Source organism: Narcine bancroftii, chromosome 6 (assembly GCF_036971445.1).
Source record: "Narcine bancroftii isolate sNarBan1 chromosome 6, sNarBan1.hap1, whole genome shotgun sequence".
Classification (NCBI taxonomy): Eukaryota; Metazoa; Chordata; class Chondrichthyes; order Torpediniformes; family Narcinidae; genus Narcine; species Narcine bancroftii.
Window position 1 is genome coordinate 125,413,812 of NC_091474.1, and position 26,373 is coordinate 125,440,184.

At 43.2% G+C, this 26,373-nt stretch overlaps 1 protein-coding gene across 1 annotated transcript in view; it reads left to right on the plus strand.

Moving 5' to 3' along the window:
• The window catches only part of LOC138736441 (potassium voltage-gated channel subfamily KQT member 5-like), a 278,988-nt gene that overhangs the window by 200,325 nt on the left and 52,290 nt on the right, over nt 1-26,373 (plus strand). Inside the window, exons 3-4 of the mRNA XM_069885971.1 lie at nt 988-1,114; nt 23,864-24,039. Of these exons, the coding sequence (XP_069742072.1) occupies nt 988-1,114; nt 23,864-24,039 (303 nt within the window). The remainder of the gene's footprint in view (nt 1-987; nt 1,115-23,863; nt 24,040-26,373) is intronic.

Here is a 26,373-nt window from a genome sequence, read left to right on the forward strand (position 1 = left end):
TTGGTCGTTTTGAGAACAGGAATGGAAGAGTGGCCTTATTCAAGGAGGAATCAAAGTGTTGAATGGATGTGTTAGAGATTAGATGCCCAGAGTAAACATACCGGTAATCCAGGTGGAATCTGATAACTCAATGTAGGGAGGCATCAATGGTGTTACGGATATAAATGGGAAGAGACTGGACAAGAGGAGATGGAATGAAGTCAAAGTTTGAAGTAAGTAAGTAATGTGGACATAGAAAAGGCTGGAAATGATCCACTAGAGGACCTTGCCCAGGAGCTAGAAGCAGGCCATGTGGTTGAAGGCAAGAAACTTTGGAGGGATGATCTCCTGGGAGATAGTTTTCCATGGTGGAATTGAGGTTCAGAGTATGAGAAGAAACTGGCAATTATCTCCCTGATCAGCACAACTGATGGCAATGTTAGCGATGGTCCTTAGTGAATGGAGCTCCGCATGTTCAGAGGAAGTTAGGTTAGAACAAGTAGGGGCAGTGGAAAACTTGAGACACTAAATGATGAAAAGATCCAGAGAGGGTAAGAGGAGAGGGGTCCAATGTGCTGCAAATTCTAAAGATGAGAGATAGAGTTACAGTCTGATGTGACGATACCTGGCCAAAGAAATGGGCACTGAAGCAGAGGTGGTGGGGAAAAAACCCTCAACGTTATGTCGAGCTCAGAACTGTTTAAGATGGAGAGAAAGAAGGTGAAGGTGAGACCTCAACCACAGCTTGAATTTTTAGGACAGAGAGAGGAATAGTGGAAACACTTTCTCTACTTCCAACCAGTGAAAGCTCTTCAGAATTTTGAAGAAATCTATCAAGCCACTCCACAGTCTTCCCCTTTCCAGAGAAAATAATGTTCAGGGAGAGCTTTGTTTATATTACATTGAATGATTGTTTTGAATGATCATTGCTCCACTCTTGCCGCATGATTGTTGTCTATGAGGTCGGCAGTGCAGTGCAACACGCTTCTCTTTCTCTCCCCGCCACAGGAGTTCGTGATGATCGTGGTGTTCGGGTTGGAATTCGTCATCCGTATCTGGGCCGCAGGCTGTTGCTGTCGGTATCGTGGGTGGATGGGGCGCATTCGCTTTGTGCGGAAGCCTTTCTGTGTTATCGGTAAGTCGAAGCCTCCTGAGAAAGAGGCAGGTCTGGGAGATGGGTGTGGGGTCTACAAAGAGCGCTAGTGGCCCATTGTCAGGAGCACCCTGGGTGCGGTTGTTGATCCTGCGTTCCCTGGAGCCTCTAGTTTGGGATTAGGGTCAGATGTCTCTGTGTTATTTAAGGGGTGAAACTGTTTAGGACATAGAACATTATAGCACAGAACTGGCCCTCCGGCCCAGAATGTTGTGCCAACCTATGTCAAGTTTGTGGAACTTCACTGTGATTTGGTTCCTGTCTTTCACTCACAGTCTTACTCCACTTGAAAATTATTTTCATAGCTGTAAAGTGCTCAGAATATCTCAAGCTGCTGAAGGATTCTAGCGAAATGCAAGTCTTTCTTCATGAGCAATGTAATGTAATAAAACGCTTGATCTTTCAGCTAGCCTGACCATGACACTGGGGTTTAACTCATATTTCCAAGCTTCGATTCCCACTCTGGAAACTGACTCCATCATAATCATAATATGGGTTATGAATAAAGACAAGAATCAATTCAAGATAAAAGAACGCATACTTAACTAGCAATGGCGTAACATGGTCACATAATATCCTGAGGTGTTTTGACAAACACTCTTGTGGGACAATCTAGCATTGGGGGTCACTGTTTAAAAATTAAGAAGTTATCCATTTCAGATGGAGGGGTGATTTATTTTTCATTCTAAAGGTCATGAGTCTTCGGAACTCTCTTCTTCAAAGGGAGATGGAGGCAAAGTCTTCATATTTTTAATGTGGACATACTTGATGAGCAAGGGGTGAAAGGTTCACGAGAGATGGTCAGGATTGTAGAGCTATGAGTACATACAGATTAGCCATGATCCAACTGAACAGTGGAGCAGTTTCAAAGGGATGAATACCTTACTTTGCTCCTAATCCACAGGTGCACAGTTGAGTAGACAACCTAGCCCAGATAAAATGGAGTCAAAAGACTGGCGGCAAATGTAACAGAGCAAAGGATGGCCTTTAAGGCAGAGATGATCCCATCACAGTTTAGATGCATGGGGAGGAGGGAGGATCATCAAAGCTGAGCTCCTCGGATGAAGATGGAAATAAATAATGACAAGGCAATGGACCACTCAGTGGTCGTGAATTGGCCATGCAGGAGAACAAGGACTGAAGATGTGAAAAGGAAATAAGAGGGCAAAGAGAGATTAGGAGGACAAGAAAGGTTCTTCTGGAATTAACAGTAAAAGCCTTGTCACATTTCAGATTTCAGATTTGTTGTCAGAGTACATACATGACATCACATACATCCCTGAGATTCTTTTTCGAGTGGGTGAGGCAGAATGTCCACTGATTGATAGTGCAAAAAAAACTTCACAATGTACACATGTAAACAAATAAAGAACTGTAAACAGATAGCGAATGTAAACCAAATAACTGCAATACAGAGAGAATTTTTAAAAAACACAATAAATTGCACAAGTAACAGTCCTTAAATGGGCCCCTGATGGAGTTTGTCATTGAGGAGTCTGATGGTGGAGGGGAGGCAGCTGTGTCTGAACCTGATGGTCCAAGTCTTGTGGCACCTATACCTCTTTCCTGATGGCAGCAGTAAGATAAGAGCGTGTGCTTGGTGGTGTGGATCCTTGATGATTACTGCTGCTCTCCGACTGCAGCGTTCCCTGTAGATATTCTCATTTGTGGGAAGGGTTTTGCCTGTGATGTCCTGGGCTGTGTCCACTACCTTTTGGAGCACTTTATGCTAAAGGGTATTGGTGTCCCCACACCAGACTGTGATACAGCTGGTCAGCACATTTTCCACCACACATTTGCACAAATTTGCCAGGATTTCTCATGTTGTAACAAACCTCCACATACTCCTGAGGAAGTAGAGGAGTTGACATGCTTTCTTCACGATTTCATTGGTGTAATGGGTCCAGGAAAGAACTAAAGAACCATAGAACATTACAGCACAGAAACAGACCCCTTTGGCCCTTCTTGTCTGTGTTGAACCATTTTTTTCTGCCTAGTCCCACTGATCTGCACCCACTCCATAGCCCTCCATTCCTCTCCCATCCATGTACCTGTCCAAATTCTTATTAAATGTCAAAATTGAGCCTGCTGGCAGCTCATTTCATACCTCCACCTCAGATAGTAATTCCGAAGAACTTAAATAGTCTCACCCTCTCTATCTCTGATCCCCCAATTATCACTGGATCATTTACCTCTGATTTTCTCTTCCTGAGGTCAACAATCATCTCTTTGTTTTAATGACATTGAGTGGAAGGTTGTTGTTGGTCCACCATTTGGCCAAGTTTTCAATCTCCATCCTATATGCTGACACATCAGTTTTCTTTATACCATGATATCATCGGCAAATATGTATGCAGGACAAGTCTCCATATATACAAATAAATATATAAATATTTTGATAGAAATATGAGCGTTTCAGATGGTTAGAGTGAGTTTGTTTTCTTTCTCTCTGTATTGCACAGGCAATTGTTTACATTTGTTTATTTGTTTACATCCGTACATTGTGTACAGTTTTTTTTTGCATTACCAATAAATGGTCATTCTACCTTGCCTGCAGGATAAAGATTCTCAGGGTTGTATATGATGCCATGTATGCACTCTGACAATATATCTGAAATCTAAACAGTTCCTGTGGTCGTTTAACATTCTCACTGCCTGTAGGAAGAAACGGTTTCTCAGCCTGGTGGTGCTGGCTCTGATACTCCTGTATCTCATTCCTGACATAAGTAGCTGAAAGATGCTGTGTGCAAGGCAGTAGGGGTCCTCAAGCGTGCCCTCTTCAGACAACAATCCTGATAGATCATGTCGATGTGGGGAAGGGAGACTCCAGTAATCCTCTTTACCACCTCTGTTCCATTTCTTTGCAGCAATCTTACCACACTATGATGTAACTGGCCATGACGCTCTCAGTAGAACTCCTATAGAAGGTTGACATCATGGTGGCCGGTGGCCTTGCCCACTTCAATCTTCTCAGGAAGTGCAGTCACTGTTGCACCTTCCTGACAAGTTGAATATCCATGATAGGTCACTGTTTAAGTGAACTCCAAGGAACTTGGTGGTCTCCACTCTCTCCACTACAGAGTTGTTGATGTGTAGTGGAGTGTGGTCGTTCCTGGTTCTCCTGAAGTCCACGATCATCTCCTTCAGCTTGTCCACGTTGAGACTCGTGTTGTTACTCTCGCACCACATCATGGGATTTTCCACCTCTAGGACTAATGGACCCAGCCTTCCCAGTATCTCCTCCTAACAGAACTTCCATGAACATCCTGAAGAACCTCCTCTCTAGCTTTATCATATCCTTCATATGTTGTGGTGATCAAAATGGTGCACAGTACTCCAGCTGAGGGCTCTCCAATATTTTTTTATGTTGGAGTATAATTTCACTGCTCTTGAGTTCACTAAAAAATAAAAATATGGCATTTTAGTCATGTTCTCTCCATGTGTTGCCACCTTCAACGATCAATGCACTTGTACATGGAGGTCATTCTGTACTTTAATACTCTCTCGAAAAATATCATTCTTAGTTTATGTCCTGAACTCATCACATTTATCTGGATTACAACTCCACCTGCTACATCTTCAGCTACATTTTGGTATCACTCTAGAGCAGGGGTGTCAAACTCAAATTCACGGAGGGCCAAAATTAAAAACTTGGACTAAGTCGAGGGCCGAACTAAATATTTATTGAAAATTTTCAACAACATCTGCATGTTTTCTCTTCTTTCAACATATGTAATGTTAAACTTTAGGATATAACTTTAGGAGGATAATGTTACAGGTCAGGAGTAGGTAGCTCAAGTTCACCCTTTGCTTGACCTGAGGGAAACATATTTGGTCCCTGTGGAGATGTAGTCAGCATTCACAGGCTGTGTCCATTTTGGCCTGCATCAGGACTCAGCATTTCCTGCTCACTCCTCAGGCTCTAGGCCTCTATTCACCCTCGACCCACCATCCCTCTACCTGACCAGTCCTTTACCCAACCTCTACTCACCCCTCACTCCACTCGCTCTGTCTCTACCCACCCCATCCTATACATGCCCCTCTACTGCCTCTCCCCTCAACCTGTTCCTCCCTCTACCCGTCTCTCACCCTCTAATCACCCCTCCCCTACTTGCCCTGCCCCTCCCCTTTTACCTCTTCCCTATCCATCCCTCCTTCTACTCATCCCTCCCTCTAACTGCCCCTCGCACCACCATAACTTCCCCTGCCCATTACTCCTCACCTACACCCTCTGCCCACCCCTGCTTACCCACCCACTCAGGCCCAGCGCGCTGCCGATCAGCCTTTGCGGACAGCCACCATCTCTCTCTTCACGAGCAGGGCTGAACCAGCTGTCCCTGGGGTCCGCGCGGGTGCAAGCGCTGAAGGCCGTGGCGACCGGGAGAAGTGCGCTCGCGCTGTGGAACGGCCGTCCGGTGCCAGTCGCGCGGGGCTTGCGCTGCCCGGGGGCCATGCGCAGCCTGCCATGCCCGTCGTGCCGACAGGAAATCACAGGCGCTCGCCAATCCGCCACACCGCTCGACAGGTGGGAGAAGTGACTGGTTGTGCGGGGAGCCTTCCAACTGGCTTGCTGGCTGATGTCATCGACAGACTTCTCGTGTTACAATTTCTCGTGTTACAATGGGGAAGGATGTGCAATGAAGGGGGAGGATGGTGGGGGTGACATGACCAAAAAACAGCATCGGCTCTCGCTGCAGGGCGGGCCACCTCTAATACATTTTTGAAATGATCTTGCGGGCCAAATTTGGCCCGCGGGCCAGAGTTTGACAAGTGTGCTCTAGAGCGTAAGACTACACACTGATAATAATCTTCGTGTCATCTGCAAACTTACTTCTCAAATATATTTTGAGAAATGAATAAATCAGCCTATTAACTTGATTAACCGTGAGGTCAAATTGTGATCACTTTCTGATTCTTGCTCTCAGGCTTTGATCACAATTGACCCTGTTAGTCAGGTTGGCTGCAAAATATCTTTCAAATACTGCAGTGAAACCTGAGCATGAGAACATTAAAAAAATTTAATGAATGCATTATTACTCTAGTATTTTTACATAATAGAAAGTTTGTATGTTTAGATGATGTGCAAAGATAGAGTTTTGTGAATGCAGTTCCATAGAATTAAATGAATTCCAGCTTGCCCTCAAAGAGAGAGTGAGAGAGATCTGCATAATGCAGGGTGTGATGCACTGTAGTGACAGTAAACAGACACAAGATTCAAAGACTGAACAACAGGCTTTATTCAGCTTAAAGTCTCTGCTGTGGCTAGCTGTGCCCTGCTCCCAAATGACTGACCTCGAGGGGGGCCAGATGTGGCTTATATCCTGGGTGGCTGATTGGCAGCTGACCGGGTGGGGTTTGGTCCATTCAGGTCGACTGATTGACAGCTGGCCAGGTGTTGTCTGTCCTCCAGTGATCTTCCTGCAGGTACAGTGGTCGCCCCCTGCAGTAGACTAGTGGTGTATCACCACACAGGGTCATTACAAGTCTTGCATCAGCAGAAGTGAAGCTCAGTAAGGAAGCGGCAGGGTTGGCCTAGTGGTTAGCACGGTGCTGTTAGCGCCAGCAATCGGGACTGGGATTTGAATCCCGCGCTGTCTGTAAGGAGTTTGTATGTTCTCCCCATGTCTCTGGGTTTCCTCTGGGTGCTCCAGTTTCCTCCCACCATTCAAAAACATATTGGGGGTTGCAGGTCAAGTGAATGGCATGGGCTTGTGGGCCGCAAGGGCCTGTCACTGTGCTCTATGTCTGCCCATATGCAAAAGACTGTAGGCTTAAGATGTGTTATCTTACTGCATGCTGAAAATGCTGGACGCACGCCAGGCAGTATGTGTGAAGAGAGAAACACCATTTACAGTTTAGTTCTGATCAAACGTTATCCATTCTGTTTGTTTCCTATAAAATCAGCAAATCTGGGAAGCCCCCAAAAGGTCAGGCAGTATCTGTGTTTCACTCCTCACTGATGGTGCCTAACCTGTTGGGTAATTCCAGCAATTTAAAACCATTTTTGTTCCAGCATCTTCAATTTTTCTTGCCATTTCCAGTTACTCGACTAAACTCTTGAACACCAAAATTGAAGTCAAAAGTCCAATATAGTACCAAGGGAGCCCTGTGTTCAGAAAGGTACTTTTGGGTCTGATAGGGTGGGCTGAGTGTGCCTGGTGTGCCTCGCCTACTTCTTACCATAGAGACAGGGGCATATCTACGCAAAATAGTGCCCATGGCAGGGGTAGCCAATGCGTCAAATTAAGCAGCGATGAGGAGGTATCGCCAGAGCTGGCTTTGGTGGCCGCCATGTTGTATTTGGCGTTGTATAGTTGAGATCGAATGCTAGGATGAGGAAGGAGGACAAATGTACCAAGCATAGTAGAAAGAGGTGTGTGTTGCTTGCAGCGGCAGTGCTGAGCGAGATGGAGGGGGGTTTTCATTAGTGCCCCCCCCCCTTTGTGGCACTTCCCCTTCGAGTAGCTCTCCCCGCCCCTTCAAGTGGTGCCCCTTCAAGTAGCGTCCAGGGCACGGGCCATGCCTGCCATACCCTGGTTACGCCACTACATGTAGAAGGAGGCAAACCAACTTATCGGATCCCTATCAATTCCTGGGAGAGCAAGTCCTAATAGTCCTTTCCCGGTTTCACTGCACTCTCCAACTTATTCTGTCTCACACCTGCCCATCAACATCCTTTGACTCTCTTTGCCATCAACCTCTATTAATGGACTATTTACACCAGCCAATTTACACCAACCAGCAGGTCCTTGGGATGTGGGAGCAAACTGAAACACCCACAAAAGTTAAAATGTAAACTCTGCCCAGTCATCACCATTGAACTGGAACTGTGAGGCAGTAGTATTTAACGGCTGCATCACCTTGCTAGGCACGGGATATTTGAACGTCTCCTCTTGGTCAGCTGTTAAAAATCCCACCATGTTAGATGCAGGTAGCACTGGCTAATAGTTATCCCACTTGAAACATCACTCTAAAAAATAGGTTTATATAACCATATAACCATTTACGGAGCGGAAACAGGCCATGTTGGCCTTTCAAGTCCGCACCGGTTCACTGATTTTGTGCGCCCTCTTCAGGCATTGGTGATTTTAAGTGTAGTGTATCTTTGAGAATTTTAACATCTATCCATAGGTACTCTGTACTTTGGATATGAAATCTTGTTGCATTAGTGTTCATGGGTGCTTGCGATGTGCAAATTGCCTGCAGCATTTCAACAAATTAAATTTAAATTTAAACTTTTAAAATTTAGACATAAAGCATGGTAACAGGCCCTTCTGGCCCACAAGCCCATGCCGCCCAAATACAAGTTTAAGATCAGGCTTATTTGTCGTCCGGTTCAACCTGACGAAGCAGTGTTCTCCGGTCTGTGGTGCAGAACAGTGCAAAACACACATGCACACATAGAGAAAAATGACACATCGACACAGGATGTATGTACATATGTTGAAATAAACAGTAGCATCATGTTGAGTTGTGTTAAGTCCTTCAGCATTCAAACTGCCAGTGGGAAGAAAGTGTTCCTTCACCCTGATGGTTCTGGCTGTGAAACTTCTATATCTTTTTCCCAAAGGGAGTAACTGGAAAATGTTGCATGCACAGTGGTCAGGGACCTCCCTAATTTGTGAGCACTCTTGAACGATGCCAGTGAATCCCATCGATTTTGGTGGGGGGGGGGGGTAGGTGGGAGGAGGGTAACCCCAGTGACCCTCTGTGCTGCTTTTATGATCCTGTGAATTGTCCCCAAACTGATACTAAACAGCAATCATACCACACTGTGATGCAACTAGCCAGGACTGTCTTGATAGTACACTTGTTGAAAGTTGACAGGATGGTGGCTGGTAGACTTGCCCACCTCAGTCTCCTAAGGATGAGCAGTCGCTGTTAAGCCTTTCTATCAGTGAGGAGATGCTGTGCATCCAGGATAGGTCTCTTATTAAGTGGACTCAGAGGAACTTGGTGCTCTCCACTATCGATCTATTAATATGTACTGGAGGATGGTTGCCCTGATCCTCTTGAAGTCCACGATCATCTTCTTTTTCTTTTTTTTTAAACTTTATTTATTTGTTCAAAAAACATAATATATGACATATACAGCAATTAAACATGAACATGAATGTTTTTTTACATATATATAGAAAAAAAAGAAAAGAACCCCCCCCTTCAGCCAACTCTCCTAAGGAGAGCCATAAAAAAAGAAAAAAGAAAGAATATTTTTTAAAAAGTTAAATATACATATTAAAATCTAATCAATATAAATTGAAATGTAAATATTCCAAGTATAACATCCACTTATTAATAAAAAAAATTATAATTATCATGCGAAACATACATAATTTTTTCCATTATTAAACAATATTTCATCTCATTATGCCATCTATTAATATCAATCATATTTGTATCTTTCCATGTACTAGCAATACATTTTTTCGCTATGGATAAAGGTAAATATACAAAAGCAAGCTGGAATTTATCTAATCCCAAACCTTTCAGAGGTTGCAAACTACCCAATAAAAATTCCATTGGATCTAAAACTTTTTAAATCTTATACAGATATTCTAAAAACAATTGAATTTTCTTCCAAAAAGATTGTTTCTGTATACATGACCAAACAGCATGAAAAAAAGTTCCAACCGTATCACCACATCTAAAACACAAATCTGATTCATTAAAACCATATTTTTTTAAATTTTTCAGGTGTCAAATATAATTGATGTTAAAAATTGTAATTAATCATTGCATAACATGCATTTATCAATCTAGTTACACTATCATAACAGATATCTAACCAATCCTCTTCAAAAAAATAAAACCAATATCCGCTTCCCATTTAATTTTAGATCTATCCTAACCCTTTTTATCCATACCATCCTGTAATATTTGATACATAAATGAAATATAACCCTTCTCTGCTACCTTCAAAAGAAAAGTCTCAAATTTAGTCATTTTAGGTAAAATCATATCTCTACCAAACATACATTTTACCAAAGATTGAATTTGATAATAAAGAAATAAAGAATTCTTATCAATACCAAAATCTTCCCTCATCTGATTAAAAGATAAAAATGTACCCTCTTTAAAACAATCTCCCAAGTTTTTCACACTTTTAAATCTCCAATGCAATAAACTTTGATTATGTATTGAAAAAGAAATAAGTTGATTATTATACAACGGAGTCAAAGCCAATAATTTACCCCAAGGGCCTGTCATTTTATTTTTCTTTATCCATAACTTCATTAAATGTTTTAGTATAGGCACATTATATTGTTGTAACAAATTTATATTCCACCTAAACAAAAATTGATGTATTTCAAATCCAGAAACACTTGCCACCTCAATTTTAGCCCAACTAGGAGGCTGTACCAAATTCATAAATGAACTAATAAATTTAAGTTGGGCTGCCTCATAATAATTTTGAAAATGTGATAAACATAGTCCCCCTAACTCATATTTCCAAGATAATTTATTCAAAGCTACTCTCGAAAATTTGCCCCTCCATAAAAACTCTCTAACCATTTTATTCAAATCTTGACAAACAATTTTATCAAGTAAATACGGAATAGATTGAAACAAATATTGTATATGCGGAAAGATATTCATCTTAATTGTATTTATACTTCCCATTAAATTAATAGGTAAATCTTTCCATTTAATCAAATCAGTTTTACTTTTTTTCATTAACGGAGCATAACTTAATTTATATAAAGATTGATAATTAACATTCAAAATTATAACCAGATATTTAATTCGATCAGTCCACTTCAAATTAATAATATTCTTATAAACTGAATAATCTCCTTCACTTACCGGTAATATTTCACTTTTTTCCCAATTAACTTTATATCCAGAAAGACATCCATATTGTATTAAACATTCCTTCAAATGCAAAAGTGACTGAGCTGGGTTTATTAAATACACCAATACATCATCAGCAAATAAATTAATTTTATACTCCTCATCTAAAACTTTCATACCTTGTATCTGTGTATTTTGCTTTATCAACTGTGCTAAAGGTTCAATCACTAACGCAAACAAAGCTGGTGATAAAGGACAACCTTGACGAGTTGATCAAGTAAACCTAAAAGATTCCGAAATCAAACCATTCGTCAATACTCTAGCTACCAGTTTACTATATAGAGCCCTAATCCAACCTATAAAAGAAGGACCAAACTTAAATTTCTCCAAAACTTTAAACAAAAAATTCCATTCAACTCTATCAAATGCTTTTTCTGCATCTAGGGATATCACCATCAGATGATCTAAAGATTGTTGAAATCTATTAATCAAACTAATCACGCGCAAAATGCTATCTGAAGCATATCTATTCTTTATAAAACCTGTTTGATCAATATGAATCAACTTTGGTAAAAATTTAGCGAATCTACTTGCTAATATTTTAGCTATTATTTTATAATCTATATTTAACAATGAAATTGGTCTATATGAAGATACTTTCAAAGGATCTCTATCTTTTTTAGGAATTACTATAATTAAAGCACTAGAACAAGACTCAGGTAATTCATAATGTTCTCCAACTTGACGTAATACATCCCCAAGCTCTGTAGATAAATCGTCATAAAAAAATTTATAAAATTCAACCGAAAATCCATCATCACCAGGCAATTTACCATTCGGCATTTCTAGCATAGCCATTTTAATTTCCAAATCAGTAAATGGTTTTTCTAACTCCTGTATATCTCCATCCTCTAATATCGGTAAATTCAACTGTGATAAAAAAAAGATCAATCGATCCAGTTTCCTGTTTTCCTTCAGATGTATATAACTTTTTATAAAATGAATAAAATTCATCATTAATCTCACGAGGTTTATAAGTAATAAGAGAATTCCGTCTAACAGCATTAATAGTCCTCGATGTCTGTTCTTTCTTTAATTGCCATGCCAATACCTTATGTGCTTTCTCTCCCCATTCATACCGTTGTTTAGTCCTATTAATCACACATTCAAATTGATAAGATTGCAAAGTATTATATTTCAATTTCAGCCTAGATAATTCTATTTTCTGATCTTCTGTAGCATCTTTCTGAAATTCCTTTTCTAAGTCATCAATCTGTTTCTCTAATTCAAGACTCTGATTTAATCGATTCTTTTTTATTTTAGAAGTATAACTAATTATTTGTCCTCTCAAATAGGCTTTCATAGCATCCCATAATACAAACTTACTTTGAACAGAATTAGAATTTTCTTTCAAAAAAAAATTAATTTGTTTTTTCAAAAAATCAATAAATTCCATATTTTTTAACATTGTGTTAAATCTCCAACAATAAGCTATTTGAATTTTCTCAGAAGTCTCATATGTAAAATGCAACCGAGAATGATCTGAAATCACCCTACTTTTATATTCCGCTTGTTGTATTTTCCCTTGTAAATGTGCCGATACTAAAAAGAAGTCAATCCTTGAAAACGATTCATGTCTAGATGAATAAAAGGAGAAATTTTTCTCTGTCGGATTAAGACGTCTCCAAATATCTACTAAATTAAGATCTTTCATCAACGCTTGGACCTGAATTGCTATCTTGGATTTTTTAACTTTCTTCAGAGATTTATCTAATAAAGGTTCCAAAACACAATTAAAATCACCACCATCTAAAATATTATCATTAGCCTGACCCAAACATAAAAATGCATTGAAATAAATATTTCATCATCTGCATTTGGGGCATAAATATTAAGTGAAGTCCAAAATTCACTAAAAATCTTACAATTCAATTTAAGAATACATCCTGCCTTTTCCTCCATTGATTGAATAACTTGATTTAATTGCATACACTGTGATTCAGTAAAGCTGAGCTCTGTTCTCTCTAACATAGTGGCGGAACAAGGTAACTGCAGCTCCTGCTGCAACTCAACAGAAGGCATTTTAAAAATTTTACTGCAGTTCTGGACTCCCAGTGATGGCACTCCGACTTCCTCAGAGAGTCGCCGCTGGTCTGCCCCCCCCCCCCACCCCCCCATCTTATCTCGTGTTTTTTTCATCAATTCATGAAGAAAGACTATTTCTTCAGAATGAAATGCTACCTGATGCATTTCCAACAATGGAGTCATCTTCCTGTGTGCTCCCTCCATTGAAATCGAAAGGCTTTCCAAATTGGGGTCCACTTCTTGGGAACAGGCACCTTCTTTCGGAGAACAGGTAATTCCAGCGCCATCCTTCATTTAGTGAGTAATAGGTATTTTTTTCAGCCCCCACAGGCAATCTTTGGGATTAGACAATGAAGAAATTGAGCCTGGGGCTGTATCAAGTCATCTAGGCCAAATCTTCAGCACTTCGAAAATGTAACTTCTTATGAACTTGAGGTTTAGTCTTTTTACCATTAGTGGCCATAATAATTCCTTAATACTTTAAACTAAAATTTTTAAAGTTTAAACTTGAAAAGAAAGGGTTAAAAAACAGGTATTTAAAAGTCTGGCCAGGGAGGTCAAGATTGCACGTCTAGACTCTACGCCATCTTGCCATGCCCCCCTTTTTCTTATCCATGTTGAGATTCAGGTAGTTATTCTCACACCATTTCTTGAGATTTTCACCTTTTCTCTGAATTGTGACTCCTCGTTGTTGCTGATGAGGCCGACTACTGCTGTGTCATCTGGAAATTTGATGTCTCTGTTGGAGCTGGATCTGGTGATGCAGACATGGGCCAGTAATGGGAACAGGAGCAGGCTGAGCACCCAGCCCTGTGGTGCGCCACTGCTCAGCGTGACGGTGCTCTATGTTCTGCTACCAACCCAGACAGACTGTGGTCTTTCTGTTAGGAAGTTCAGAGTCCAATTACAGTGTTTAGTCCCAGCAAGGACAGCTTCTCCACCAGCCCCTGGGGTATGATTGTATTAAACGTCGAGCTGAAGTTGATGAACAGCAGCCGAGCATATGAGGCATCATTCTCCAGGGGGTCAAAACAGAGTAGAACAACAAGGCAATAGCAATGTCAGTGGAATAGTTCCATCTTTTTGAATTGAAATGTGTCCATTATCTCCAGAAGATGCTATTTGATATGTTCCATCACAAGATGCTCAAAGCATTTCACAGTGGTGAACATCAGTGCCTCTGATTGATAGTTTCTGTTGCCTTCTTTGGTACCAGCATAATGGTGGCTACCTTGAAGCCCGCAGTGATGATGGGCTGCTGTAATGACATGTTGAAGATCTCTGTAAGGACTTTTTGTCAGTTAGACAACACAGTCCTTCAGTTCCCAGCCCAGTATGTTGTCTTGTCTGGCTGTCTTGAGTGGGTTCACCCTGGATAGGATTCTCCTCCAATTACCTGCAACTCCTGTACGTTTTGAATGGTGGGAGGAAACTGGAGCACTCGGAGGAAATACACACAGACACGGGGAGAAGGTAAACACTCCTTACAGGCAGTGCCGGATTTGAACCTGGGCACCTGACACTGTAATACCAATGCACTAACCGCTACCCTAAACATGCCTCCCCCACATTATCATGAGACATAGGAGTAAAAATAGGCTATTCAGACCATTGAGTCCACCCCATCATTGAGTCATGAGCTGATCCATTCTCACACTCTGCTTCTCTGATCTATCCTGAAGTTGTCCTCAACCCTCCCACCATGGGAAACAACCTTTCTGCATCTACTCTGTCCATGCCTTTCAACATTCAAAATGTTTCAATGCAGTTTCCCCTCTTTCTCCTAAATTCCAATGAGTTCAGGTCAAGATCTGTCAAATTGTTCCTCAGATCCCTGGAATCATCCTTGTGAACCTCCTCTAAACCCTTACTAATGTCAGCACATCTTTCTTAAATGAGGAGCCCAAAACTGCTCGCAATACTCCAAGCGACATCTCACCAGTGTCTTATAAAGCCTCAACATCGCATCCTTGTTCTTCTATTCTATTCCTCTGTTGCTGTGGTAACCTCACTTCAAAAATACTAAATAGATTGAAAAAATATTCTGGGACTTGCTGAAAAGTAATCGTGAGGTACAGCAAGGAAACAGGCACTTTAGCCCAAATTGCCCATGCTCGTCCCTGCGTTCAGCCCATATCCCTCTGAACCTTTCCTATTCATTTAAACATTACACTTTACCCTCCTCTACCACTTCCGTTGGAAAGTGCTCAATCATTGCAAGCTCAAGGTTCATGCGTTTTATACAGTTTTACAAGCAGAATCCTGTGAATTTCTCCACTGACACTCAGTGTTTCGAGCTCCCATTAAGAGTAACTGAAAAATACATTGAAATTAAAATAAACATCAGATGGGGTGGTGTGGAGGGTCATGTGATCTCTCGAGTGAAAACCTGGTCGGAATGTGGATTGTGGAGGGTCATGTGTCCTCCCTAGTGAAAACCTGGTCGAAATGTGGATTGTGGAGGGTCATGTGTCCTCACTAGTGAAAATCTATTCGGAATGTGGATTGTGGAGAGTCATGTGACCTCTGCACTGAGAACTGAGTCGGAATGTGGATTATGGAGGGTCATGAGACCTTTTCAGCTATAAGCTGATTGGAATGTGGATTATGGAGGGTCATTTGACCTTTTCAGCGCTATAAACTGGTCGGAATGTGGCTTATAGAGGATCATGTGATCTCTTTGACTGTAAACTGGTTGGAATGTGGATTGTGAAGGGTCACATGATCTCTCTGGCAGGAACTTAGTCGGAATATGGATAGTGGAGCATCATGTGACCTCTCCAGCAGTAAGCTGGTCAGATTGTGGATTGTGGAGGGTCAAGTAGCCTCTCAAGTCAAAACCTGGTTGGAAACCACCACATCTGTCAATCAAGGTCAAGACCACCCACGCTGAGCACCCACCTTGCAATTGACCTCTACTAAAGTTCACACAGGTCACCCCTGTCTTTGTGAATCACCTGGGCTGGCCCCACTGACCAGCAGTGGGGTATAAATCCCAACATGTGGAGCTGCCAGGCCTCTTTTCCTCAAAGAACAAACCTGAGCTCCACTCCAGGTCACCAGCCATAGCCGATGCTGGAGAATCAGTACCAAGATGTGAGTTAGTAACGGTTGCAGGCCTTTGAGGTGGACACTGATTAATTGTCACCGCAATGTGCTTCTTTTTCCTTATTTAATATTGGTGCCGTACCTGCAATAGGTCAAGGGGTGGCGGGTACTGTTGTTGCATTTTTCTCTCTCAAGCACGGTTTATAGTTATAGCATTTTAGATGTGTCCAATGTGATGGCTTTCTGTACTTTCTGAGAGGGGGTGAGCGAGTGTGACTCCCTGTGGTGAATTTCCCTCGCGGGAAATCTAAAGACTGTTATCACGTTCGAATTGCACCTCAACTTGTTGCATTTCGGACCCATCAAACCTGTTCCTTATGCAACAATTGGCGCTGCGAGCAAGGTTTGAGGAGTCTCAGCTGGTCACAAGCCAGAGGGACATGTTTAGGAACCACAGGAAGGAATCCCCACTGGGTGAGGATGAGCTTCCAGACTGTTCTAACACCGGGTTTAATAACCCTGGCAAGGCTGCTCGCCAAGCATGGGAGACCAGTGGATTGGACTGAGAGCTTAAAGTCCCGGGGGAGAAAGTGTGGGACCACATGGTCTCCCTCTTTAGAGAGCTAGAGTTCCGTGCCAAAGGAATGCTTTCTGGCTGCCAGCAGCAGCCCTCCTGTGTCACCAGCATAAATCATGCTGTTGGCAGAAACAGGAGATTGCCCGCCTAAAGAGTGAGGCGAACGTGCTCAACTTGCGTTGTATCTTGTTGGGGAAAACAGCACACACCGCGCAGACCCAGGTATCAGAGTCTGAGCAGAAGGAGGTGGAGGTAACGTGCTGTCTCAAACTGCAGCAACTCCGCACTGCCCAGCGGGCCGATTAGCAATTGGACTCAATTAAGGTCCAAGCTATGATAAGGTGGGGAGCTGAAGGGGCCAATTTAAGGTCAGGAGAGGAGACATTTGGGTGGATGACAACGACTGTGCCGATATTGAGTCCCTTTACACATACCTCCACCCTACATGCCTGGTTCCATGCAGGCCAGGCTGGTGATCACATGGTCCTAGACCCGGCATGGGAGGTCCCAACCAGCCCCGCCCAGCAAAAGCACTAAGGAAAGTCAGGAAGGCAAGTGTAGTCACACCTACTCTCTCTGTGACATCACTGAAACCGGGAATTCTCAGCCAAAGAGCTGACAGCTGGGGGAACCTTGTAGCTGTGGGGTAACGCAGCCCTGCTGTAGTCATGGGATAACACAGCCCTACTGTAGTCATTGGATAATGCAGCCCCACTGTAATAGCGCAACCCCAATGTAGCCATGAGGTAGCGCCAAAGGAACGGGCATCCCGCTTGAGACGGAAACATCTCTTCCCTGTGCTACTGGAGATGGGGCTACAACATAGTCAGCTCTATGCACCCTCCATGCGGTCTGGAAGGAGCACTGTGGGGGGAACGTGGGAGAAGGGGCATCCTCCGCCAATGGTGTGGTCCCATGCTGCAGGCTTTCAGTTCCTCCCTCCTCTAGTGCAGTCTCCATCCTATCAGAGATAAATGCTCTCTGGCTAGAGGTTGCCTAACTGCAGACTCCGGATGGAGACACCCCCCCAACTCACTTCTCTGCCATTGGGAGTGGCCAGGGCTCCCATCGCATGTAACTCAGTTGCCCTTCCCCGACCAAGGGACCCGAGGCCCTCTATTCCCATTGCTGTCTACTGTGGGAGAGGAAAAGTCCAATGGTAGATGGCCCAAGCAGGCACAGGGGCCAAATATACTCTCATCCTCGGCAACCCCGCTGCATGGCGAGGCCCATCGAGGGATTGGAGGGTCCACCATTTCAGCCAGGGAAGTCACCCTCTGGATGACTATTGGGAACCAACAGCCCCAAGCCCTGTCAGTTCTGGTCATGGCATCTCTGGAATGCATCCTGGGAATGAATGTGTTCAATAGCCCATCTCTGAGTGCCAACAGCGGGAGGTTTGTCTTTGGGATAGCCAGTGCCACCACGCTGGTCAGGACCATCAATTGGGAACCCATCACAGTGCCACACCCATCAACACTCACCAAGTGGTCCACACTCACCAATATCAGGTGCCCGGCGGTAAGTAGATTGGAGAGACCATTGATGCTTTGCTGCAAGAAGGAGTCTTATGACCCACCAAGCCACACAATAGCCTGGTGTGGCCTGGAAAGATGAATGCCACCATGTCACATGACAATAGATTATCGGTAACTCAACAAGTCTGCACCCGCCTTGAAACAGCAATACCCAACATCGTCACCCTTGTTGATGGCATAGTGGGGCAGGAGGGGAACAGCCGGTACATCGTTGTCAACCTGGCGAATGCCTTTTCCTCCATCTCCCTCAGCTCCATTCACAGGACCAGATTGCCTTCACCTGTGATGGGCGTCACTACACCTTTTTCCGCCTTCGCCAAGGCTACGCCCATCGCACCTTGCTGTGCCGCAGCCTGATCACCTGGGATCTCAAGGGCATTAAGCGTGACCCCAGTGTGTCCCTAGCGCACTATATGGATGATGTGCTCCTTCAGGGACCAAATGAGGAGGCTGTGGCTTAAGCCCTACACACTCCAATCATTTCCTTGCAGGTGCTGGGCTGGGCTATCAATCCCCAAAAGGTGCAGGGTCCTAGCCTGACAATGTTGTTTCTGGAGATTCAATGGAACTTGGGTCACAGAACAATTCCAGACATGGCCAAAATCATAATTTTAGGCACAACAGTCCGCACCACGAAGGGGGAGATGCAACAGTCACTGAAAAATAAGTTGGAATGAGAAGTAAACATCAAATGGAATAGAAGAGATAGTGGGGATACAGAGATTAAGTTTGTCTTCATTGTTAATTTGGAAAGTGAATTTTCATGGTGCCCACTGAAAATATTTCCTTGTCTAAACTTTCCTTACCAGGCCCATCTTGTTCATCTTTATTCTGCTGAAATTGTCTCTGCTCTCAAAGCTGAGATGAGACCTTAATTCTGGGCTGTGTTGGCTGAATTGAAGAAGGGCAGGCGATGCTCATGGAGTTTGGGAGATATAGAAGTTCCAGCCTCCATTCAGTGAGCAGGTGTGTAAACCTGACTCACTGCCTTATTTCCACGCTGACGCGCTGTGGGGAAGGACCACAGTCTATCTCAGTGGTTCTCAATCTTTTTCTTTCCACTCACATACCACTTAAGTAATCCCTACGCCGTAAGTGCTCTGTGATTAGTAAGGTGGCATGTGAATGGGAAGAGAAGGTTGCTCTAGATCCAATTATTACTGAAATATTTTGCTTGATAAAAATTGTCATTGGCCCATTTCCTTTGGAGTTATGAAACCGTGCACATAATGAGTCAATTAGGTACGATTAAAACAGAGGTTTTCAAAAATTTTCTTTCCACCTACATACCACCTTAAGCAATCCTTTACTAATCACAGATCACCTATGGCATAGGGATTACCTAACGTGGGATGTGAGAAAAAAGTTGAGAACCACTGGTCTAGAGTCCTCCCATTACCGGGCACTGAGAGGCTGAGACCAAGGGGAAGCCCTTCAAACAACGGAGTGGGGGGGGGGTGGGGGGAGGAATGGTGTGGGGAAGAAGCGACAAGGTGCCACCATGGTGGTAATGGTGTAAATAGACTTGAATGTAACAAGGCAGAGTGATGGGGATGTATGGATATGAAAGTAAAGGTGGGAACAGACAGAACAGTTCTCCTTTTGTAAATAATTTATTGTGAATAAAGCCTGTTTTTTTGTTAAAAAATCTTCCACCCCACCATTTGTAAAATGTAGACTGATAACTTGTTATATTATCAGTGTTCCACTACTTAAACAGCAATTCCAGCACAACATATCATTCTTCCCTGAGGATGGATCCAGACTCAAGGTAGAGTATTCAGTAATATCTAAGTTGGGTGTAGGTCAAGTTGGCCAAGCTTGGAATAGTTGGGTGTGAAATTCTGGAGTGGATTTTGCAAATGAACCCAGGGCTGCTGTGGAGAATAGGAGACATTTTGTCAGTGTGTAGTGAAGTGAAATTCACTAGAAGTATAGTGTACTAATGACTGGTCCCACCTCCCGGGCCCTCCCCCAGGGGCTCATATATAACTTTGGTTTCCCGCCTAAACCCAAAACCCCTGTGAAACCTGTTCGTGAACCGTACCTGTGTTGTAAGCTAATAAAACCGTTAGTTCTCCCTCCATTCAAGTGTGAGCTTTTAATTACACTACAATTTTATTAGCTTACAAAGAAGGATGTGAGCTTTTATTTGTGCTACACAGTGGTTCTGAGGAGATCCAAGAGTAACCTTAATCCAAAATCACAGAGGCTGCAATTCCAAAATCTATAAAAGCTGCAACAAAGCAAAACGAGATCGATAGCAGCCTTGTCCTCAACTTGAGGATAGATGGTAAAACGCACACAAGGATAGCTGGCCTGCAGCCAGGTTGAAGGAAAAGAGCAGCAATTATTTATAGTAAAAAGTCACAATGTGTGTTGGTAGCGTCTGACCCGTCTACATCAAAGTGCAGATGCATCAGTTTCAGCCCGGCAGTGATTTAAAGCCTGCTGCAATTTTTATTTCCCGAGAACGCTTGGTAGAGTGGAATAAGATGCCACACACATTAGCTTTACTGTAAAATTTGTGTAAGCACTTCTTACTGACAAACTGCATTGTAATATAACAGGGCTCACTCCCTGGAGCGCACCGCACCCAACCCTGATCGATGGAAAAATTACCCTGAAATGTTGCTGTTCAAAATCAGGAAGTGTGTCCTCACCACAAATTTCTGCTCTGCTTCTGTTAACAATCTAACTTAAATTGAACTTGTTTTCAGGAGTCATGTTGTTTAATTTGTTTTGCTTGCTCCCAAGATCATTTGTATACCCCTGAAAGGGATATCTTGAATTATTTTTATCCACGAGGAAAGATGGTGCAGTTTTATTCATTCACATGCAGTTAGTTTTCACAAAAATAAACATCCGCTGATGATTTAATCACTTTTAACTCAATGAAAGTTATTTTCAAGTAGTATGTATACCAGTGGTTCTCAACCTTTTTCTTTCCACTCCCATACCACTTTAAGTGTTCCCTATGCCTTTGGTGCTCTGTAGTTAGTAAGGGATTAATTAAGGTGGCATGTGAGAGGGAAGGTTGAGAACCACTGCTCTAGACCCAATTGTTACTGAAATAATTTGTTTGAGAAAAATTGTCATTGGCCTATTTCCTTTGGAGTAATGAAACCCTGCACATAACGAGTCAATTAGGTACGATTAAAACAGTGGTTTTCAAACTTTTTCTTTCCACCCACATACCACCTTAAGCAATCACTTACTAATCACAAAGCACTTATGGCATATAGGGATTACGTAAATGTGAGAACCACTGAAGTAGACTATTTGGTTTTATTGGGCTGCAGGAGCCAGATCCAAAGTAAATTTGAAGCAATTTATTATTAGAAGATGTTAAATGTTAGAGTGGGGACATTTCCATAACTCTCTCAAGTACCTTTAACATTACCAACTCCTTGAATGAATGGAGACACCCAGAGATGAACAATTCGCCTTTGGGCAAGGGTCAGTTTTGTAGGCTTCATCATCAAACTCTTTTGCCAGCCACAATAGGCCAAGCAAGCAGAAGCTTTGAATGAGCTGAGTCATGGGCACCGCCGACCAGCAGTGACTCAGAGGACCATCAGCCATGTTCTCCTTGTGGATCAATTTGTCTCCTACTCTTGCATATGGGCACCTTGATCAGATGCAAGATTCCACCCCAAACACAACCCCTACTATCTCCATCAAACCAATGATGCTCACACATTTCCCCAAGCTCTTTTGAGTTGCATTGGCTCTCAATCTAGTAACAACCAGCCTTGCGTTTGAAAGGTTTCACCTCCTTCCTTCCTTTATGAGCTTCCCTGCTGGTTTTGACCATGTGCACCATTCAAACAGCTCTAAATCTGTTCTCTGAAGATGCCATTCAGCAATCCCACCCAGCAGTGGCTGCTTAAGCCATTCAGCCCAACAAGTCCATGCAGCCTATCAGGTCCAACTTGGTGTTGAATTTTCCTGTGGAATGGCACCAGCATCTTGTGAAACTTGAGAACTGATCATTGAACACAAAACAGAGATGAAAGCATCACAAAGAAAATGCCACAGCAGGTCTTTCTTTCTCTTCCCTGCTGCCTCGCTACCAACACCAGAATATCCTCACCAATAAATAATCCTCAGCTTGAAATTATGAAACTGCTGTTTTCCTTTCACTCACTTGAATAGTGAGACTCTCTCGCCACATAATGTGCCAAATGAAAAGATAATTTCAAGCTCCTCTCAAAGTTAAATGCTCTTCAGAGATTTAATTAGACGCAATTCACCTCACAATTGTAAACAAGGTGAGTTTTATCTTGAAACATATAAAATGAGAACTGTAAATACCTGCCCATTGATACAATCCATTATTGAATTTTGAAATGGTTCAAAGAACGTGGAAGAATTGTATTGCCTGGGGTTAGCATGCTGCGTACCACCTGATGTCAGACAGGAATGGTTTGGTTGAGGAGTCAAAAATTTTACTACACAGAATCAGCCATATCCTAGCTGGCCATTAGACCTTCCTATACTAATCTCACTCCATGTACTAGGACTGCATATTTCTATCACCTACATAATTACATGCCTGCCTAAATGCCTCCCAAACACTGCAATTGTTTTGGCCCTGACCACCTCTTCTGGCAGCACATTCCAGATAGCAACCACTCTCAGTGTGCAATGCTTTCTCCATAAATCCCCTTTACATCTCCTCCCCCTCACCTTAAGCCTATGACTTGAGGCAGACAAGGCAATTGATCGAGAGCCCCACTACCTTCACTCCCTGGGTCTTCTGAAGCAACATGAAGTAGGAACTCTGGCCTGGCGGTGAAGCCTCTGTGGTTGCTCAAGGTAACTTCACATTGGCCATCCAGCTTCAGGCACACAGCAGAGAAGCCCTGGGAAAGACACAGAAAAACAAAAATCTCGGAGAAACACCTGAAAGAGCTTAATGGAGGCCACAGACAAAAAAATCAATACACCAGAAAGAGTTTATCAGAACATTGTTCAAAGAAATTGCAGAGTTACGTAGAACATAGAACATAACAGAACTATACTGGCCCTTCAGCCCACAATGTTATACTGATCAGTGTAAGCCTACTCCACAACATCTGATTTTTCCCTACCTCTCACCCATAACTCTCTATTTTTCTTAAATCTTTGTGTCTTTCAAAGAGACCTTGTTTTACCAGCCTCCACCATTGCCTCCAGCACTGCAATTCAAGCACCCACCATCCTCATAATCTTATACACCTCTATTAAGTCACCTCACATCCTTTGCTGTTTAAAGTGAAAAGCCCGAGCCCAGTCAACATGTTCTCCAAACCAGGCAACATCCTGGTAAATCTCCTCTGCACACTCTCTAAACCATCTACATCCTTCCTGTAATGAGATGACTAGAACTGAAAGCAATACATCTGATGTGGCCTAACTAGAGTTTTATAGACACCACAATAAAGGGAAGTTCAAGGCCACAGAAAGGGAATTACAGTGACACACTAGTGTGGGGAATAAAAAGAAAGTTGAAGATATAAGGCTTGTTATGCTGGGTAAAAAAGGCTAAGGTTCAATGTAAAACTCTGGGATATTGAAGGTTAGGAAGGGACAAGGGGTTATTGATGGTTGTTCCAGAGAGGGAAGCTTCAATGTATGATCATGAAGAAAGAGGTGAGGAAAGGCAAGGGGAGATGCAGTGCTTGCTGATATCCTTGCCCTCCACAGATATCATTGTACTGATTGCCTCCATCGCAGTCATTGCCGCTGGCACCCAGCAGAACATATTTGCCACTTCTGCCCTCCGAAGTCTGCGCTTCCTGCAGATTCTCCGCATGGTGCGAATGGACCGTCGAGGAGGCACTTGGAAGCTGTTGGGTTCTGTGGTCTATGCACACAGTAAGGTGGGTGAGTGGGGAGATCCGCCCGGCAGGCTCATCGACTAAACCGGCCCCATTCTTGTACCTGGATTTTTACTGTCACCGCTGAGCCCACCATCTTTCTGAACTGGCCCCATTCCCCCCTTGCATCTTCTTCATTCCCACTCCTCTTCTAGGGTGGGGGAAGCTTTGGGTTTGAAGGTCCCATCCCTCCTCAGTGAACGCTCCTCACCATGGCTGACATTGTGGAATTGGAAGAGTGGAAGGTTTCAAAACATAAGGATCCTGAAGGTGCTGGAGAAGCTGCCCACAACACCATAACCCAAGGTTACAGTGTCTGCTCGAAGGGTAGAGGTAATGTAGTCAGTCTCAAAAGAAGTATTTTTGGAAAGGTAGTGGAAATGGTTAGTACAGATGATGAAGGAATTGTATGTCTGAAATCTGTAGATGCTGGGATCCAGTGCAGAACACGAGTGCTGGAGAAACTCAGTAGGTCACGCAGCACCCATGGGATGCAAAAGGTAGTTGGCTTTTTGGGCCTGAGCCCTTCTTCAAAAGTGCTGAAAATCAGGCAGATGCTGCAATAAAAAGGCGTGGGACGGGGGAAGGTGGAGTAACACAGGCTAACAGGTAAGAGAAATCTGCAGGAGTAATTGATTGCATCCAGTGTTCTCAATGCAATCACCTCGTCATAAGGGAGGCTGGACGCAGACTGGGAGATCACTTCATTGGGCATCTTCACATTGTCTGTTGCAACTGCAAGGACTTCCCAGTGTCCAGCCACTTTAAATCCACACTTCATTCCCACACAGTTACATCTGTCCATGGCCACATGCACTGCCAAGTTGAGGACACTACAAATTGGAGGAACATCTCCTTATGTTCTATCTCCGCAGTCTCCAACCAGACAGCATTGACATCGACTTCTTAAACCCCCTCCCCCAATCTCACTCTTTCCCTCATCCCTCTGTGTACTACTGACTCCCCTTTCCTTCCCTCTCCTACCAGAGACCAGTTTTCTTAGCCCTCTGCTCTCTCCCCATTTAAATTTAGACATACAGCATGGTAGCAGGCCATTTCAGCCGACGAGCCGAATTTACACCCAATTAACATACAACCCACGGTACGTTTTGAACAGTGGGAGGAAACCAGAGCCCCCAGGGAAAACCCACGGAGACACGGGGAGAACATACAAACTCCTTACAGACAGTACGAAATTTGAACCCCGCTCCTGATTGCTGGTGATGTAAAGGCATTGCGCTAAATGCTTCGCCAACCAGGCTGCCTCGATTTAGCTTCTTTCTCTTCGACCCTCTGGCTTGCTAGCCTGTGCTCCTCCCCTTCTCCCCATTCTCTTTTCTACCTCACCCCCACCCCCACTCACCAGCCTTCAATTTGGCTGTGAGCCTGATTTTTAGCACTTCTTACAAAGGGCTCGGGCCCAAAACTTTGAGTGCCATTTGCTTTCTAAGGATGCTGCATGACCTGCTGACATTCTCCAGCACATTTATGTACTCTATGTCAGAGCTAGTATTGACTGCAAATTAGATCATTTTCTCTCCATTCAAGTGATGCTACGATCCAATATTTTGTTTTTTTAATTTCATGGCGTGTGAACAGACTTGCATAGGATTCCATTTATTGCCCATCCCTATTGACCCTGCATTGAGGAGCCAGTTACAAGTCATCCAGAGTCAGTCCAGACCAGGGATGGATGGTCGACTTCCCCCACCTTACACCAATCCAATTGCTTCATAGTTATCATTATGTGTGCTCATTTTTAATTCCAGATTTATTGATGAGCAAACAGACAAAAATCTGTGTGAGTATAATTGAACACTCAGGAGGAACAACTAGTATTGAACCTCTGGATCCAAAATTTACTGGGGAATCTCTACACCTTGTGCTCTGACCTGTTGGTGTTGATTAGAGACTGATTCTTGGGATTAGTCAACAACTTTACCATTCATGCATCAAAAGATTTCCAGAATGGTAAAAGAAAAGCAATTGTATAGTAAACGTTTCTGTCGGGATATTCCTGAAGTCCAATGAACCACTTCCAAAATATATTACTTCCCATCCTATTTATTAACAAATGAGTAAGCAGGTTCCTGTTCACACCTGAGAATCTGAATCAGATAGTCCCTGATAATTAAGCCTCATTCCCCACATTTATTGACGAATCACGGCAATTTGGGCTCACGTGACACTGTCAGGCCAGCCTCCACTTCTTAAAGTCAATCTGTACTTGTTAAAGGATAGTTAGATTGCAGTTCCAGAGGGTACTAGAACATTCTGATCCAGGATATATTAAAGATACAACAGGGGGAGAGAGAGGCTTCCATTACCTGTATAACC